The 16,431-nt window shown below is 59.8% G+C and overlaps 6 protein-coding genes across 7 annotated transcripts; 2 read left to right on the top strand and 4 right to left on the bottom strand.

Moving 5' to 3' along the window:
- The first annotated feature begins 512 nt into the window (after nucleotides 1-512).
- GGTG_01772 (phosphoribosylformylglycinamidine cyclo-ligase) lies at nucleotides 513-5,239 on the top strand. The gene has a single exon (XM_009219543.1). The coding sequence runs from the start codon at nucleotides 824-826 to the stop codon at nucleotides 3,209-3,211; it is 2,388 nt and encodes a 795-aa protein (XP_009217807.1). The 5' UTR covers nucleotides 513-823; the 3' UTR covers nucleotides 3,212-5,239.
- On the bottom strand, nucleotides 3,366-5,969 carry GGTG_01771. 2 transcript variants are annotated; one of them, XM_009219542.1, is made up of 5 exons: nucleotides 5,332-5,969; nucleotides 5,044-5,187; nucleotides 4,968-4,971; nucleotides 4,022-4,877; nucleotides 3,366-3,932 (listed from the first exon to the last, which is right to left on the bottom strand). In XM_009219542.1, exons 1-5 carry the CDS (start codon nucleotides 5,692-5,694, stop codon nucleotides 3,758-3,760), a joined length of 1,542 nt encoding a protein of 513 aa, XP_009217806.1. In that variant the 5' UTR covers nucleotides 5,695-5,969; the 3' UTR covers nucleotides 3,366-3,757. The 2 variants fall into 2 exon arrangements, with proteins under 2 accessions (XP_009217806.1, XP_009217805.1); XM_009219541.1 differs by having other exon boundaries at nucleotides 4,022-4,971.
- Nucleotides 5,970-6,080: 111 nt separating this feature from the next.
- GGTG_01770 (hypothetical protein) lies at nucleotides 6,081-8,474 on the top strand. The gene is made up of 2 exons (XM_009219540.1): nucleotides 6,081-6,237; nucleotides 6,288-8,474. The coding sequence occupies exons 1-2, from the start codon at nucleotides 6,171-6,173 to the stop codon at nucleotides 7,721-7,723; spliced, it is 1,503 nt and encodes a 500-aa protein (XP_009217804.1). The 5' UTR covers nucleotides 6,081-6,170; the 3' UTR covers nucleotides 7,724-8,474.
- Nucleotides 8,475-8,725: 251 nt separating this feature from the next.
- On the bottom strand, nucleotides 8,726-8,890 carry GGTG_01769 (hypothetical protein; the record flags this gene model as incomplete). The annotated part of the gene is made up of 1 exon (XM_009219539.1): nucleotides 8,726-8,890. The coding sequence occupies one exon, from the start codon at nucleotides 8,888-8,890 to the stop codon at nucleotides 8,726-8,728; it is 165 nt and encodes a 54-aa protein (XP_009217803.1).
- A 58-nt stretch (nucleotides 8,891-8,948) lies between these two features.
- Nucleotides 8,949-13,485, bottom strand: GGTG_01768 (NAK protein kinase). Its single transcript, XM_009219538.1, has 3 exons — nucleotides 11,951-13,485; nucleotides 11,748-11,845; nucleotides 8,949-11,681 (listed from the first exon to the last, which is right to left on the bottom strand). The coding sequence occupies exons 1-3, from the start codon at nucleotides 12,834-12,836 to the stop codon at nucleotides 9,408-9,410; spliced, it is 3,258 nt and encodes a 1,085-aa protein (XP_009217802.1). The 5' UTR covers nucleotides 12,837-13,485; the 3' UTR covers nucleotides 8,949-9,407.
- Nucleotides 13,486-13,742: 257 nt separating this feature from the next.
- Nucleotides 13,743-15,993, bottom strand: GGTG_01767 (amino-acid permease inda1). The gene is made up of 5 exons (XM_009219537.1): nucleotides 15,682-15,993; nucleotides 15,410-15,608; nucleotides 14,990-15,347; nucleotides 14,238-14,918; nucleotides 13,743-14,156 (listed from the first exon to the last, which is right to left on the bottom strand). Exons 1-5 carry the CDS (start codon nucleotides 15,854-15,856, stop codon nucleotides 13,929-13,931), a joined length of 1,641 nt encoding a protein of 546 aa, XP_009217801.1. The 5' UTR covers nucleotides 15,857-15,993; the 3' UTR covers nucleotides 13,743-13,928.
- Nucleotides 15,994-16,431: the final 438 nt, after the last annotated feature.

The following is a 16,431-nucleotide window of genomic DNA, read 5'->3' as shown; positions in this document are numbered from 1 at the left end:
TCGTCTCTCTCTCTCTCTCTCTCTCTCTCTCTCTCTCTCTCTCTCTCTCCTCTTGTCTGGGGGTTGGCTGGGCTGCAGTACAGAGCAGACCGGAGGATGGTGTTTGTTTGTGAGGCGTGCTCTTGAACTCAACGGACCGCACGGTCGGCCAGTCAGCAGACAATTGGGCGGGTTCGGCCGGTTGGGAATGGCGCTGTCGAGTGGCGGCAAGAACAAGCCCAGGGGAGGCACAAGAAAAAAAATTGTTGTCTTTTTTTCTCTTGATGGAGAAGGAATTTTAGGGGGTTCAGGTTTACTTTTTGGTTTCTGTCGTTCCGTGGCGATGGCGGGAAGGCTGCCCTTAAAAACGCTGACTGACAGGTTTGTGGTTTGTGTCGGGGTTTGACTCGGGTTGCCTCACTGAGCAGGCAGGGGCAGGCGTAGGAGCGACGCGGGTGGAGCCCCGTTCCGCATGACAGGTGGGGCGACCCCTCCAAGGTGCTGCATTGTTGGAACGACGTCGAAGGCGCGCACCCCGCCTGGAGGGGAAACGACTCCAGAGGCAAAAAAAAAGCTCAACCCAGGTGAACAGAAACGAAAAAAATTTGCCAAAGAGATCGGACATGACCCAATCACAAGCTTGCCGTGGCGGCTGGCCCCTCCAGAGCCTCCTCCTCCCGGTCTATCCCACTCCTAGCCTCGAGTGAACTTGATCTTTTTCTAAGAGAAGCCTGACTTGCGTGAGAATGCATTGAATCCAGCAACTCGCTGTTTCTGCACCGGCCTCGTCCTCGCCGCTCCCTACTGTCCTCCGTACAGTCCCCCTCATCGACCCTTTGCAGGGATGGCGTCTCTCCGCGTCCTGCTCATCGGCAATGGCGGCCGAGAGCATGCGCTGGCGTGGAAGCTGAGCCAATCGCCGCGCGTCGAGTCCATCGTCGTTGTGCCTGGCAATGGCGGCACCGCTTCGCTGCCCAAGGTCTCCAACAACACGACCGTCTCGGCCGAGGACTTTGACGGGTTCGTGGCCCTTGCCCGCGCCTCCAACGTCAACCTCGTCGTCCCCGGCCCCGAGGCCCCGCTCGTCGATGGCGTCGAGGCCTACTTCCGCCGCGCCGGCATCCCCTGCTTCGGCCCTTCGCGGGATGCCGCCCGCATGGAGGGCAGCAAGACCTTCTCCAAGGACTTCATGAAGCGCCACAACATCCCGACAGCCGCCTACGAGAACTTCTCGGACCATGCCGCCGCCTCGGCCTACGTGAGCAAGGTCGGCCACAACGTCGTCATCAAGGCAACTGGCCTTGCCGCTGGCAAGGGCGTCATCATCCCCGGAACCGCTCAAGAGGCGCAGGATGCCCTCAAGCAGATCATGGTGGACAAGGCCTTTGGCGCTGCCGGCGACGAAGTCGTCGTTGAAGAGTTCCTCGAGGGTGACGAACTGAGCATCCTCTCCTTCTGTGACGGCTACACGATCCGATCCCTGCCCCCAGCGCAGGACCACAAGCGAATCTTTGACGGCGACCAAGGCCCCAACACCGGCGGCATGGGTTGCTACGCCCCGACCAACATTGCCACCCCGGAACTCATCGCCCGCATAGAGCGCGAGGTCCTGCAGCCCACCATCGACGGTATGCGCAGGGACCGCTGCCCGTTCCGCGGCATGCTTTTCACCGGTCTCATGATCACCGCCAACGGCCCCAAGGTGCTTGAGTACAACGTGCGCTTTGGCGACCCCGAGACCCAAACCCTCCTGCCGCTGCTCTCGGCTGACACCGATCTGGCCGAGATCGTGGTTGCATGCGCTGAGGGCTGGCTGGACCAGGTCACCATCAAGGTCGAGCCCAAGTTCAGTGCTACGGTTGTCGTCGCGGCTGGTGGATACCCAAACAGCTACGCCAAGGGCACCCCCATGACTGTCGGGCAGCCACCTGAGAGCGTAAACATCTTCCATGCCGGCACCAAGCTGGCCCAGGACGGGCAGTTACAAACCTCGGGCGGGCGCGTTATCGCGGCCAACGCCACAGCCGACTCGCTTGAGGCAGCCGTCCAGAAGGCCTACAGCCACGGCGTTCCGTTGATTTCCTTCGAGGGTATGTTTTTCCGAAAGGACATTGCACACCGCGCCTTCAGGAGCAAGGACCAGAAGCAGGCGGCAAAAGAGTCGCTCTCGTACGCACAGGCTGGTGTCAGTATTGATGCGGGCAACGAGCTGGTCGACCGTATCAAGAAGGCCGTTGCTGCCACGGCGCGGCCCGGCGCCGATGCCGAGATTGGTGGCTTCGGAGGTGAGGTGGACCTGTCGAGGGCAGGATATGCCGGCGCGCCGATCCTGGTGGGCGCTATTGATGGCGTAGGCACCAAGCTCAAGATTGCTCAGGCGGCGGCGCGACACGATACTGTCGGTATTGACCTGGTGGCCATGAACGTCAACGACCTGGTGGTGCAGGGCGCCGAGCCCGTCATGTTCCTCGACTACTACGGCTGCAGCCAACTGGACGTCGCCATGGCGGCATCGTTCGTCGAGGGCGTTGCCGAGGGCTGCCGACGCTCTGGTTGTGCCCTGGTGGGCGGCGAGACGGCTGAGATGCCGGGTATGTACCAAGCTGGCGACTACGACGTTGCGGGCGCCGCTGTGGGCATCATGAAGGCCTCAGAGCGCCTGCCGCGCAAAGATGCCATGGTCTCGGGTGATGTCGTGCTCGGCCTGGCCTCGGACGGAGTGCACTCCAACGGCTTCTCGTTGGTGCGTCGCATCGTCGAGAAGTCTGGGCTCTCGTACTCGGACCCTTGCCCATGGGAGGCGGGCGCGCGGTCTATTGCCGAAAGCCTCTTGACTCCGACCCGCATCTACGTCAAGTCGCTTCTGTCCGCCATCGCGGCGGGCAACGGTGGCATCAAGGGCCTCGCACACATCACGGGCGGCGGCCTGACCGAGAACGTGCCCCGCATGCTGCCGGCACACCTGGCGGCCGAAATCGACGTGGCCTCCTTCACCGTCCCTCCCGTGTTTGCGTGGCTCAGGGCTGCGGGCAACGTGGTGCCCGCCGAGATGGCACGCACCTTCAACAACGGCATCGGCATGGCCATTGTTGTGGACGCGGCGAGCGCAACCTCTGTGACCAGCTCCCTCCAAGCCCAGGGAGAGACTGTTTTCCGCATCGGTCAGCTCGCCTCGCGGCCGGCTGGCGGAGAGGGCTGCCAACTGCTCAACCTGAATGCCTGGGCGGTCTAAGAACTGCCAAGGCCACGCTTCGCCGGGGGTAGGAGTTTTTGCACCTTTTTTTTTTTCTTTTTTTGCTTTTGGTTTTTGGGTCGGTTGGGTTGGTCTGCGTAAGTATTTTTGGTTGGCGGCATTGGTCACCGTGCATATGGTTGGTTGGAGTTGGTTCGAGCATAGAAAAAAGTTTTGATTTTCTGATTCTTCATCTGAGCCTATCAGCAGCCATCTCCCGGGATGCCTATCAAAATTGACACCGGTCTTCCTGCTGGGAAGCCCAAAGAGAGAAGGTGGATGTCGATCCAATCTCGACTCCTGCCTCGTTCCTAGAGTCTGCCACGTCTTTGCCAGCTATTGCCTGCAGATCCCGAACATGGGCCCAATGGCGACGAAAAGATGGCTGTCGAACGAGCATCTTGGCATTGGTGATGCAGGACTCCAGGATTGTGTCGAACACGGCAAGCGGAACCACGTGTCCAGAGGTCTGTGGGTTTGTTGAGCATGCGGGAGGCTTGCCCCAGAACTATTTGGCCGTAAGCAAAGACTACTCTTGGCCCGCTACTAGGCGTGGTCCTCGAGGGGGATGAAGCGCAACAGGCACCGCTGGCCCGCGGGCCGCGACGAGATCAGCTGATCCGACATGGCCATGGACTCGGGCGTCATGCAGGGGTCCGGGGCGGTCGAGAAGCGCGAGTAGACGTCCCTGAGCAGCAGCTTCATCTCTGCCAATGCCAGGCTGTCCAAGAGGTGGGGGTGGGTAGCACGTCAGCGTTCCATTTCCCTGTCCTTGGTGCCACCACCACTTGCTCTGCTCTGCCCACTTACTGCTTCCCGATGCAGCCCCTGCCGCCGTTGGAAAAGGCAAACATGTGGCGGCGGCGAGCGGCGTCGCCCTCGGGCCGGAGCCAGCGGTCCGGGTCAAAGGTCTCGGGGCGGGGGAAGACGTCGCGGTTGAGGCGGTGGACCGAGTAAGCCTGGCAGCTGACGACGGTGCCGGCGGGCGCGAAGACGCCGTCGATGGTGCGGCCGCCCGCCGGCACGTAGCGCGGCAGCGACATGGGGATGGCGGGGAAGCAGCGCAGGCCCTCGTGCACGACGGCGTCTAGGAACGGGAGGCGGTCGAACTGTGTTGTCGTCGTCGGCGTCGTCCCGCCGTCGGGTTGCTGCTGCTGCTGCTGCTGTGCGCCCTTGAGTTCAGCCTGTAGGCGGCGCTGCAGCGCGACCGACTCGGGCAGCGAGAGCTGGTACATGAGGAAGCAGAGCGCGTCGCCCGTGGTGTCGATGCCGGCCACCATGTGGTCGCAGCACTCGGCCGCGATGTCGACCTGCTCCAGCCCTCCTCCTCCTCCTCTCGCTGCTTCGCCATCGACCGCTGCCTTCTTCCTGTCGTGCATGCGGCTGAGCAGCGTAAAGGGCGAGGCCTTGGCGCGCGCCGTCGTCTCGAGCACGAAGCGGTCGGCCAGCGGCGTCTCGCGCGGCCGGGCGCCGGCGAGCGCCGCCACGGCGCGGCCCGCGAGCGCGTGCAGGGTCGGGCTGTGGTGCTTGAGCAGCCGGTTCTGCAGGCTGTCGTCGAAGGTGACCTCGCGCATCACCTCCTCGTCCGCCTTGCTGCGCAGGGAGCTGGCGCCGAAGGGGTGGAAGAGGTGGTGCGTCACGCAGTCGAATGCGTACGAGTGGAGGGCTGTGTTTTTTTTTTGAGGGGGGGTTGTTGGTTGTGATGCATACGATATCATAGAAGGGGTAAAGGCGGCCGATGGGCAAATGCACATACCGATCTGGGCGCATCAGCCGCGTGGATTCGTTGCTAGAGAAAATATATAGATGAGGAAAATGGGTGCGGCACTTACATAGATATCAAGACTCTTGCCCACAGAAGCACCGCACAGGTCGGCAAAGTTCCGGGCGCACTGCTGGATGCCGGCGAGGGCGGGCTGGCGCATCACGTTGCTGTTGGCATATCTGTCGGCCAAGATCCTCTTCTTCTTGGCATGCTACATAACGAAAGAAAAAGCCGCTTGTAAGCCCATGTCCTTTACACGCTCGCTAAACTCTTCCTTTTCTCACGCTCCATCAAGTTGCGAGCCAATGACGAACGAGGACAAGGCCCCCCCTTTCCCTCCCTTTTTGCACCTTACATCCTCCTTGTTCAGCGTCGAGAACATGGTCCTCCTGCCGTAGACGGTGAACAGGTTATAAAACTCGGTCTTGTCGTAGCCGCTGCCGCCGGAGCAGTAGATCTCGCGCGCGGCCTCGGTCGACGCAAAGGCGAGCTCGTTGGGGCCCAGCCGCACCACGGGGCCGTGCCGGAGGTGCAGGTGGTGCACGTAGCGCGTTCGGTTGCCGTGAAATTCGTGCCACCTCAGCGCCGCCCCCGTGAGGAGCGTGTGCCAGGGCCCCGGCGCGCGCCGCAGGCCAGAGAGGAGCAGCTGGCGCACCACGTAGACGACGCACGCGAGCGCGAGCGCCGCCGCGGCGAGGGCGGGCGATAGCAGGGCCATGGATTGGTTTTTTTTTCGTTACTTGGAACGGTACATAAAAGGTATTTGCGATTGCTTTGCCTTTGGGCAGCTCGACATGGGCAGATCAGGACGCAAAAGATAACGGGATGGAGGGCGTGCAGCTATACGGTGGTATTATATGTTCTGTCTGGGCAGTGGGGTTAGTCACAGGACCGCCTGGGTACTTGTGCCTCTTGAAGACTAGTCACCCGGGTTGGACGCTATCATGCTGGAGAGCCGGGTGTTGTATTTGCTGCTGTCAAGCTATAGTCCCGATCACGCCGATACCGGGAAAGAGGGGCTGATTACCTAGGTAGTAAATAGAGGCCCGGGGTGGCATGGCGCGGCTAAATTGCCCCGCGATCCGACGCGTCCATGGCTGGCGCCTAAAGATGGGGCTGGTGACACCATCTTAAAACCTCGATTCCCCGACAGCCCATGCACAGGACCTCGCATTCCTGTCCATCCTCACCGTCATGGCTCGGGCTGGGGCCCAAACAGCGGCCCAGGAGCGGCCCCCATCGTCGGCGCCAAAGATTCAAGGTAACGATCCCTCGCAACGCCGGATGGAACTCTTTGCTAACAGTAGGCAGGAGAGCAGCCCCTGGGGATCCAATCGCGCAAAAGCCCAACTCGAAAGCGCGATCGCATCCAGGAGCAACCCGCTCGCAAGCGCAAGCAATCTATCGACGCGCCCCAGTATGGCTCCGACGACCCAGGCCAGAAGCGACAGCGGACACCCCATACACCCCCTGCTGGGAGCACGTTCAACGAGCTATTGATTGGCGACGACGACCCTGATCCGATTGCGTTCTGGGCCAAGGAACAGCACTGGCCAGAGGGCTTGTTCAAGCCCGCCACCATGGAGCGTTTACTCATGCGAAAGAAATCTTCGTCCGGCCTATCGCGTAAGCGATCCAACTCTGTCGCTTCCACGACGGCGGCGAGCGATCAGAAGCCGCGAGCGGAGAAGAGTGCACCGTATAAAAATGCGCAGTACTCGCTCCTGCTTCAGACCAAGGGCTCGTACATGAAAATGTCCGAGCTAGGTATTACGGATGCGAGCAAAACTCTTGTCCAGGACCTCCTTAACGGCGAACAACCTCTTCCCAACGGGACGCATTTCGATGACGATATCTTCGTGGATGCTTGTCAGAACCTCGAGAATACGAATGAAGCTAGGGTTATCCAGGATATTTCCCGGCTCATCGTTCCGTCGGCTGAATCACATGCGCTTCGCAACAAAAGCTGCAAGCACCTTATCGAAAGCGTCAACGCAGGGTGGAACAATTCGATCCCGCTAACCGGCACCCGTCCCCAACCCGATTATTGCGTTGGCTTTAGAAGAGAGGCATTCACCGAAGACCAGCTCGCCAAATTGGAGCCAATTATTGGCAATTTCCTTTCCGGAGACCAGTCCTTCGTCATGGCTACATACAGTATGCACTTCCCATTCCTGACATGCGAGGTAAAATGCTGCGCCGAAACGCTCGATACCGCGGATCGACAGAACGCCCACAGTATGACCCTTGCGGTGCGGGCCATTGTGGAGCTTTTCCGTCTTGTCAAGCGTGAGAGTGAAGTCCACCGTCAGATTCTCGCCTTTTCAATTTCACACGATCATAGAGCAGTGCGAATTTACGGCCACTACCCTATAATAGCCGGGGAAAACACAACGTATTACCGCCACCCGATCCGTACTTTCGATTTTACAGAATTGGACGGCAAGAACAAATGGGCAGCGTATCGATTCACCAAAAACGTTTACGACACGTGGACGCCCGCTCATTTCAAAAACATTTGTTCCGCCATTGAGCAATTGCCGTTGGGGTTAGATTTCGATGTTCCACCTCTTCCTGAGGCAACAACAGAGCTTTCCCGGGAGTTAGGGTCCTCGATTCAGTCAGATGCTGGCTCCCTTTTAAACCCCGTCGAACAGGACGTCCAGTCAAGCAACGCTGGACGGCAAGGGCCGACCCCAGACACCTTGTATACAGGGCCAGGAGTGACAAAAAGGAGGAAAGGTTAAGTGGACACAGGGTTCCTTTGGATATCAAGGTATCATGATAGTTTGTCAACATTCTTTTTGGGAATCGTTGATTTTGAGTGGAAATGGTGCACGCGGGATGCATGCCTTGAGGAATTGTCTCTAAGCCGACACGAGGGTCTGCGCAGTCACCGGCCGTGGGCGATGAACCTTGGCACGAGCCTTCTAGTGGCCAACGCTGGAAGCTGCTCTCTGCACTGCTCGGCGCCATGGTGCTAGCGCTGGTGCGGATCAAGTGCCCCGTATGCGGGGGAGCCGAATGAGCGAAAAGAGGTCTTGGAGGCAAAAGGATTTCGTGAAAGACGCCTCCCACCGCGCTCCCACCGCATTTACATACATAAACATACGCTCCCTGCCCCCCTCTCAATCAAGTAAATAACCCATCTCGAGCCAACCCGCCGCTTACAGCTCGCCCTTCTTGTCCTGACCGTCAGGCTTGCCGCTACCGCTACCGTCACCGCCGCCGCCGCCCAGCAGGCTCCCGAGCCAGGCGGCGCCGGGGATGGAGGCCTTTGCGGCGGGCGGGAACTCCTTGCCGTCGACCGTCACCTTTGGCTCGCAGGTGCACCAGTCCTCCTCCTTGACGCCCGACATGGCCGAGGGTATGTGCGAGCCGCAGCCGCGCCACGACTTTTTGGCTGCGAAGGGGTATGAGTCCCTGCGTGTCGGTAATAAAAAAATAAAAAAAATAAAAAAAAGGATTGGTGTAAGAAATGAGAAACTTACAGCAGGTGCCACAGGTCGCGCCGAAACACATTTTGCGGGATGTGTGTGGAAAAGTGATGTAACTGGTTGATCTGTTGGTAAGAGGCAGTAGTTTGTGCGTGATGGAGAGGCTTGGGCTCAAATGCTTGTGTTTCTGGTGTTCAAAAGGTCTGGTTCCAATTCAATGCTGCAACCCGAGATTCGTGCAAAGTGGGCGTCCCGGACCCTCGCTTTTTATAGACCGGGTCGGGAACATTGACAACAATCCATTTGCCTCCTTCAATCGCCGGGCAGAACAGCACAAAACCCCCCATCGGCGACCAGAAAGCTTTTCCTGAGACCGCAGGCAGCCTCCAGGTAGAGCCCGACAGCGAGACCACCCACAGGGCCAAGGGGAACCATGCGGGCAGCAGTGCGGGGAACACTGAGGGCTTGGAGGGGCATTTGGATCGCCGAGTTGGGCCACCCTGGACTGGACGGACCCCTATCCAAGCCCGCCAAATCGCCGACTCAATCTTGCATGTGCCTGCATCCGCCCGTTTCCGTGTCAAGGTCGGTGTTACCACACTTCTCAAGTACTAGTAGGTGCCCAGGGTTTTCATTGGCGGCACATGCGTCTGTTGCCGCTGATCTATGTCGTGTAGTTGTAGCTAGCAAAGCCCGTTCCCAAACAAGATGTAGTTTCCAAGACTTGAAAATCAACCAAGGATAGGGAAGAAGAAGAAGAAAGAGAATAGAAATGCATAACCCGCGGCCCAGCCTAGGATACTACATCCTGTAGGTACTGTTTTGCTTCCCTGCCTGACCAAAGCTCTGTGGCGGCAGCACCTAGAGAAAGGATGCCGGGCAAGCCGGCGGCAAAACGAAAACAGACCAAAGGAAGGAGCAAGCAAGCAGGACGTGGCTCTTTCAAGATTGGCATCATCATGACTTCTTTCCGTCTATAATTCTTGTGCCTCTTTCAACGCCTCGATCGCCCATCCGACGCCTCGGCCCTGATGTCGCGCTCGACCATCTCTATCGATGTCAGGCTAGGAAATCGCTTCTGGAAGTCGCTCAGGTAGTCGTCTCTCTCCTGCACAGTCATGTCCAACGCCGGCTGCCCTGGCAAGCTCGGCGCCACCAGCTGCGACCCCGGCGGCCCGCGCGGCAGGGGCTTGTTGATATTATTGCCAAGGTAGGCTGGCTTCGGTGGCGACGCCGGCCGGCCGCCGCTCGTAAGGTGCTTGTTCAGATGCACCGGCTTCGGAGGTGCCGCCGGTCGCCCGCTCGTGCTGGGCATCAGAGGCACCGGCCGTGTTAATGTCGCCGAGGGGTCGGCTTTGTTCGCGACCGGCAGAGGCGACCCTATTCGCCCCTGGAAGCCCGGTTCCGAGTTGATGGCGAGGCCAGCCCCGCCTTGTCTTGGCTGCTGCTGTGGCTGCTGCTGTTGCTGCCCCGTCAGCCGCGGAATGCTCGCGAGCGGCTTTCTCGCCACACCGTCGATGCGCCCACTCTCATCCGAGCCAACAACATTGGGCGGCTCGGTAAAGTGGCCATAGCCTTGAGCGGTGCGGGTGATCTGCGCTGTCGATTTGGTGCTTTCGTCCAAAAGGCTCTGCACCTTGTTCTGGATCGACGTGGCGCGAGACACGCCGCCGATGCTCTTGGGGAGCGACGTGGCCGAGGAGCTCCCCGTCGTCGGGTCGCGCAGCGCAATCCTCTGCCGGTACTCTGCACCGGCCGCTGCCACCCGCTTCTCCTCCATCGACAGCCTGCGCCGCTCAATCTCGCGCCGCATCTCGGGCGACATGTCGTCCGTCTCCTCGAGCACCTCTCCGTCGTCGGACCTCCCGTCGGTGGCCTCGGACCCCGCGATGGGCGTGAGGTCGTGCCGCCCCATCTGCTTCAGCGGCGATGGCGTCCTCGCCGGCGGCGGGCCGCTCGTGTTGGTCTCGAAACGCTTGAACGCGTCCCCGAATTTGCCCGCCAGTATGTTCTTGGTCCCCGAAAGTGCCGTCAGGCTGGACCTCTTCATGTGCTTTCCTGACTTCTTTTTCTCGGTTTCTTCCATCGTTCGCAGAAAGTCGACGTTGGAAGCAATATTTGACTCTTCTGTAGCGCCAGGTCGAGGCGATGGAGTGGGATCCATCAGCCTTGGAGAAGAAATAGTGCGCTGCTGCTCCCACTCCCGTTCTCGCTCCCTCTCGCGGAGATAGTCCAGGTTCGACTCGAGATGAGTGCTCACTGGCCGTGGTCGCGCGCTTCCTGCAACCGTCTTGTAAGCGGGATCCAAGAGATCCGCGCTGGGGCGGCCCCCCTCCAGCGAAGGTCTCGATGATGACGATTGCTGGCGCGCATGGCCGGTGCCGGACGGGAACGACGACACGCGCGGAGTCGTGCTACCCTGGGCTGGAGGAACCTCGGCCCGTGCTTGCAAACTACCGTTCATATCTTGCATCCTCGGCACACTGGACGAGCGGTGCATGTCTCCCGTGTTGTATCTATAGCTCGGAGCCTGAGCTTGCAACTTCTCACCAGGAGGAGTCCCAGTCATGGTCCCGGTCGACACCATTACGGGCTTTGGTTTCGGAGGAGAGTACGCCTGGAGCGGCGGTGAAGCGAGTGCTTGCAGCTCTGGAGTCTGCGCAATAATGGCCGATGCACGGCTAATTTCGGTGGACCTTGGAGGCGCCGAAGCCGGCTGCACCGGGGGCGACATCATGGGCGGTTTGCTATGATCGGACTTGGCTCCGTGCAGGGACGGCTTTGGCGGTGATGGCGACCTCGCGGCAAAAACCTCGTCCGCCAGCCTTTCCGTGACTCTCTGGTCAAGGTCTTTGGGGCGGATGGCCTCGGGGGACATCAGCTGCTCGTCGAAATTAAATGTCGTCCCGTGGTCGTGCAGGAGAGAGAACTGGTCCAGGGTTGGAAAACGAGACGAGAGCTCATCTGCCGACTTCCCAACCGAAGCGCCGGGTTTCGGTAGTGACGAAGACTTGGAGTCCAGAGCAGCGAAGGGGTCGTCGTTGGTGGCCCTCATCGGAGAAGGGCTGGGTTTGGGTGCTGCCGGCTGGCTTGCCGTGGATTGTTGGGGGCGGCCTCTCCTCATAGGAACGACCTCTGGAATCGCCTGCTGTGGTTTCGGCGCAGCAGCAAACGAAGCTCCAACCACGGGTGCAGGCAGAGGCTTATCTACAATGGCGGGGGGTTTTGCGCCTGCGTGGGCTTCTGGCCGTGGCTTGCCCGAGTAAATCTGCAAATCACGGTCAGCGTCCCGTTCTCATGGCCGTCCCTTCTTTGAAAGGGGGTGGTGCCGCACATCTTTGATAGGAACCTCGCGGCCTTGCATGGAGCATCCTTCCCGAAGGACTTGATATATATTAGGACGTGCATCCTGGCTCTCCTTCAGCATGGAGCCTGCATGCGTGCCACGCCAGGAGAAAAAGCAAACCCCCCGACCTTGATGTCAGCCACCAACTCAGCTAGTCACGGTTGCGGGTTCTGCTCGTGTCTCCGTCTTACCGATGAGCCTTTTTAACCTGTCGGAAAAGACGGGGTAGGCCGGGTACTTGAAACTTGCGTTCAGGATAGCCAGCTGGCCCTGGTCTTCAAAGGGGGTGGTGTAATAGCATAGCTTATAGAGCAGGACGCCGAGGGCCCAGATGTCGGACTTCTCGTCGATGGGCTGCTTGCGGTAGACGTCAATCATCTCGGGGCTGCGGTATTGCAGGGTCGTGTGCTTCTGGACGTCCTCGTCCATGAGACGGCACTCGACCACCGTCGTGGGCGCGGGGCGGCGCGGCGCGGCGGAGCCAAAGTCGCACAGCTTGAACTTGCGGGCGCCGCTGTGGGTGGTGATGAGGACGTTCTCCACCTTGAGGTCGCGGTGCAGCAGCGGAGGCTTGAGGTAGTGCATGCAGGCGACGCCCTCGGCCACGTCGGTGAAGATGCCCAAGATCTCGGGCTCGGTCAGGCGGTGCTGCAGGCGTGTGTTCATAAAGTCAATGAGGCCGCCGCCGTCGCAGAACTCCATGAGCAGGAAGACCTCGTAGCCGCCGCCCTGTAGCTCCGAGGCGTGCGAGTCCATGTAGGTGACGATGGCGCGGTGGCCCTTGAGGCGCTTCATGGTCTCGACCTCGGTGCGCATGCCGCGCAGGGCCTCCTTGTCGGGCACGGCCACGCGCTTGAGCACGGCCAGGTCCGTTCCGCTGACTGCCTGCTGCAGCTTGACGAGGTAGACGTGTGCGAAGCCGCCCTCGGAGAGGTACTTCTGGATCACCACCCGGTGCCCGCCCACCTGGATCTTGGTGCCGGGCGTAAAAGTGCCAGCCGGTGCTGCCCCAGGCCCGCCATGGTGGCCCGGAGCGCCGTGCGCGGCCGGCTGGCCGTGGCCGTACGACGAGGCCATCTACCGCGGCCGGCTGGGTGTGGGTGTGGGTAGGCCGTCTGTTGTCGTTTCGAGCGAGGATTGGGAGGCCAAGGAGGCGGGGGAGGCTCGCAGGCCGATCTCGAGTTCGTAGCGGTGGAAGGAGTACAGTGTGGGACAAGCAGACTCGCAGTCGGCGTCTGGTCGGCAGGTCGGGAACCTAGGTTGGTGTAGGTAAGTAGGTGTAGGTAGGTGTAGGTAGGCACGGCCAGTATGGCAGGTGTGGCAGGTGTGGCAGGTCGGAATCTATTTGATCTATGTATGCAGCTGCGGGTTGGTGCAGGCTGCGGCGACGGTTGGAGAAGCAGGTCTAGATTGCAGGTCGGTGGCGGTCGAGATGCCTGGCTCGGGCTGGGGTCCGTTTTCTGAGCTGTGAGGGTGGTCGAGCGGCAGCGAGGGATGGCAGCCGAGGGAGGGGAGAGAGAGAGGGCTGGTTCCGGCAGGGCGTTTGTTACATCGCCGGCGCCCTCGTCGCTCAGCAAAGCAAGCAAGAAAAAAAAACCGAGGCTCTCGACCTTGAGCAGTAGGCTAGTGCCGGAAAAGACAGCGCGGTCAATCAATCAGTGCAGGCAGCGGCAGCGAGATGGATGTCAGGCTCTTGCAAGCCTGGTTTCATGCAGCGAATCCCACCCAGCGTCGTCACTGCGAGCTCCGCCAAGTAGACGGCTTGGGGGGTCGTGTCGGCCCTCCTCTGGCACTGCCAGCTGGCACCCAGGGGCCACCACAGGCCACCACTTGGCGGGCAAGGAGCGCCAAGGTGGAGCGCCAAGGTGGAGCGCCTGCCTTGCAACTCTGGACCCGAGTCCCGACTGCCCCGCCGCCCAGCTGAGGCGGTCACGACCGATTGCTGAATTCAATTCGAAGTCATCATTTGAGCAGATCAGATGAGATGGATCAGATGGGAATCGTGACTTGTAGCACGATGGAATCGCATCTAAATAAACGAGAAATAACAAACAGGTACATAATATAACAATGGAAACAGTTGGTATCTAAAAGCTAGGTGCACTAGTTACCTACACATTCCGACTTTCATATCGCTTCCACTTGGCTTAGTTAGCTCCGTGGTAGGGATTAAAACAAACCCCTAGCCACACGCATCAACCAGCTCTTCTTCTCTTCGGGCTCGGCATCAAGGTCAAGCATCCGCACCCCCGTCCTGAGATCGATGTCCCTCAGCGGCACATACAGCCTCCAGTCCCTCGAGTAAATCTTCCATCCCAGGTATAGCGGGATCACGACAAATGCTGCGAGGTACTGCTGGAAGAAGTACTCGACTTCGGGCGTGGCATTAGGAGAGGGCTGCGTGAGGAGGGGAGAAAGGTGCGTTAGCTGTGAGTGCTTTAAAGCATGGTAAAAACAAGGGCAACTTGGCTTCCTTACATAAAGGGCGCTGTAAAAGGTGGCAATGAGGCAGAGGATGTTGAGGATGAGCCCGATCCAACTGCCATAAACACCCAGCGTGGGCTTGTAAGGGATAAGGTCTAGAGAGTATCCCTGCAGCTTCCAGGCCGCGCGGAAGCGTATATGCGCCAGGCAGATGGAGCCCCAGACGAAGAAGAAGGACAGCGCGCTCAGCGCCAGCAGCCACGAGAAGACCTTGCCCGAGTCGGCCGACTCGCCGATGAAGGCCAGTAGCCCAAAGGCGAGCTGGATGATGATGCACACGAGCGGCCGGCCGCGCTTGTCGACGTAGGCAAGCATCTTGGGCGCCATACCGCGCTCCGCGAGCGCCTGCATGGTGCGCGTCGAACCGAAAGTACACGAGTTCGCGACAGAAATAACGGCTAGAGTGATGACGCCGTTCATGATGTGCGGTAGCACCTGGATCCCCGCATCCTCGAGCGCCAGCACGAACGGGGACGCCTTGGTGTCGGCGCTGGACGACCCGAGCAGCCGCTTGTCGTCGGACCGAACGATGAGCCCGACGATGAAGAGGTTCACGACGTAGAAGAAGAAGATGCGCCAAAACACCTGCTTGGTCGCCAGCGGGATCGAGCGCCGCGGGTCGCTGGACTCGGCCGCCGCCAGGCCGACGAGCTCGGTGCCGCCAAACGCAAAGGCCTGGGGGAGGAAGAAGTCGTTCGTCCGTTTAGCACCAGCCAAGACAAAAAGGGGGCGGGTACTGGACTCACCGCGATGACAAAAACACCAGCGAAGCCGTTGAAGCCGTTCTGGAACGCCCCCGGGTCTCGCCAGTACTGCGCACCAAGATACCCCTGGCTGCCGGTGCCGCCCGTGTTGATGACGATGCCCACGATGATGAAGCCGATGCAGGCCATGATCTTGATGACGCTGAGCACGAACTCAACCTCGCCATAGCCCCGGACGCCAAATATCTGGATTATGATGAGGACCACGAGGAAAGGCGCGATCCAAACCGACGGGTTGAGGTCCTCGCGCCAGTACTTAATGGTGATGGCCGCAGCAATGAGCTCGAACGGGAGCACGGTGAGCCAGCTGATGGCATAGTCCCACCCCATGGCAAAGCCCCTGCAGTGAATCCCGATTGGTTAGATGGTGACTTCGGGGGTCGCTTGACACGGGTCTCTTACCAGGACGGATCAACGAAACGGACCACGTAGGTGTAGAAGGCGCCGTTAATGGGGAAAAGCACGGCCATCTCGGCCAAAGCCTGCGTCGTGAACAGAAGCATGATTCCGATGATGGTGTAGCATATAACGAGCGACGCGGGCCCTCCGGTATGGAGAGCGTTGCCGGAGCCGACAAAAAGACCGGCGCCGATAGCTCCGCCTGCGTGACGAGAGCATTCATTGTCAGTGTCTGATAAGGAACGAAAAGGAGCTGTCTCTAGGTATTCACCCACCAATGGCGATCATCTGCATGTGTCGGTTGCGCAGTTCGCGGACCAGAGGCGCCGACTTGTTGACGATCCCGACCTCCTCGTTCGAGTGGTCGAGCGAGGCCGGCGACACATGGTGATGGTTGTCCACCACCGGCTGCTTCGCGGGCAGCTTCTCGACGTCGGGGTTGCTACTCATCTTGGCCCGACGAAGAGGGACCCCCCACTGGTGTAAGCGTTAGTGATTTTCTATAAATGCCTCCGCTAGGTGGGTAACTAGACAATGAATTCCCCGGCTGGAAGCTTGGTGCTGTGTAGACGGAAGAAGGGGAAAAAAGAAGGGCTGGAGAGCCGACGAGGATGAGGGGATGACAAGGCTCTTTAAGAAGACCACTGAAAAGCCGGCCCGTCGGAAGGGTGGACGGACAGTTACAGCAGGCTATACCAATACGGACCCATGGCGGAATCATCAGCAGCAGGAGTGGGGGAGAGCTTTCAGCCAGTGGTCGCTCGGCTGGAGGGTGTCCCACCCAAGCAAGGGTAGATGTGCATATTCCTCCTCGTTCTCGTCCCCCCCCCCCCCCCCTCCTGAGGTCGCGCAGGTGTGGCAGGAAGATTTTGGACCCCTGCCCACACGCATGCCGACTTGGGAGGATGTGGAGCTCATGGGCGTGCCTGTACGTAGTATCGCTGCACCAAATCTGTGGAGGAGGATAGGAGACTTGATACGAATAGAGCAGAGGTGTTTCCAATAGATTTAACTCTCTTTGAAGC

This window comes from Gaeumannomyces tritici (assembly GCF_000145635.1).
Source record: "Gaeumannomyces tritici R3-111a-1 unplaced genomic scaffold supercont2.1, whole genome shotgun sequence".
Taxonomy (NCBI): domain Eukaryota; kingdom Fungi; phylum Ascomycota; class Sordariomycetes; order Magnaporthales; family Magnaporthaceae; genus Gaeumannomyces; species Gaeumannomyces tritici.
This window is presented reverse-complemented; position numbering and strand designations above follow the sequence as displayed.

Excerpts from the sequence above, each read along its gene's own strand:
- GGTG_01772 (XM_009219543.1), top strand. The coding sequence starts at position 824 with ATGGCGTCTCTCCGCGTCCTGCTCATCGGCAATGGCGGCCGAGAGCAT.
- GGTG_01767 (XM_009219537.1), bottom strand. The coding sequence starts at position 15,856 with ATGAGTAGCAACCCCGACGTCGAGAAGCTGCCCGCGAAGCAGCCGGTG. Across the intron at positions 14,919-14,989 it reads CTGGTGTTTTTGTCATCGCG|GCCTTTGCGTTTGGCGGCAC; the intron begins GTGAGTCCAGTA and ends TTCCTCCCCCAG. Across the intron at positions 14,157-14,237 it reads CCTTTTACAGCGCCCTTTAT|CCCTCTCCTAATGCCACGCC; the intron begins GTAAGGAAGCCA and ends CTCCTCACGCAG.
- GGTG_01771 (XM_009219541.1), bottom strand. The coding sequence starts at position 5,694 with ATGGCCCTGCTATCGCCCGCCCTCGCCGCGGCGGCGCTCGCGCTCGCG. Across the intron at positions 5,188-5,331 it reads CGACGCTGAACAAGGAGGAT|CATGCCAAGAAGAAGAGGAT; the intron begins GTAAGGTGCAAA and ends TTCGTTATGTAG. Across the intron at positions 3,933-4,021 it reads AGGGGCTGCATCGGGAAGCA|CCTGGCATTGGCAGAGATGA; the intron begins GTAAGTGGGCAG and ends CCTCTTGGACAG.
- GGTG_01768 (XM_009219538.1), bottom strand. The coding sequence starts at position 12,836 with ATGGCCTCGTCGTACGGCCACGGCCAGCCGGCCGCGCACGGCGCTCCG. Across the intron at positions 11,846-11,950 it reads CAGGTTAAAAAGGCTCATCG|GCTCCATGCTGAAGGAGAGC; the intron begins GTAAGACGGAGA and ends GCACGCATGCAG. Across the intron at positions 11,682-11,747 it reads GCGAGGTTCCTATCAAAGAT|ATTTACTCGGGCAAGCCACG; the intron begins GTGCGGCACCAC and ends CGTGATTTGCAG.
- GGTG_01770 (XM_009219540.1), top strand. The coding sequence starts at position 6,171 with ATGGCTCGGGCTGGGGCCCAAACAGCGGCCCAGGAGCGGCCCCCATCG. Across the intron at positions 6,238-6,287 it reads GTCGGCGCCAAAGATTCAAG|GAGAGCAGCCCCTGGGGATC; the intron begins GTAACGATCCCT and ends AACAGTAGGCAG.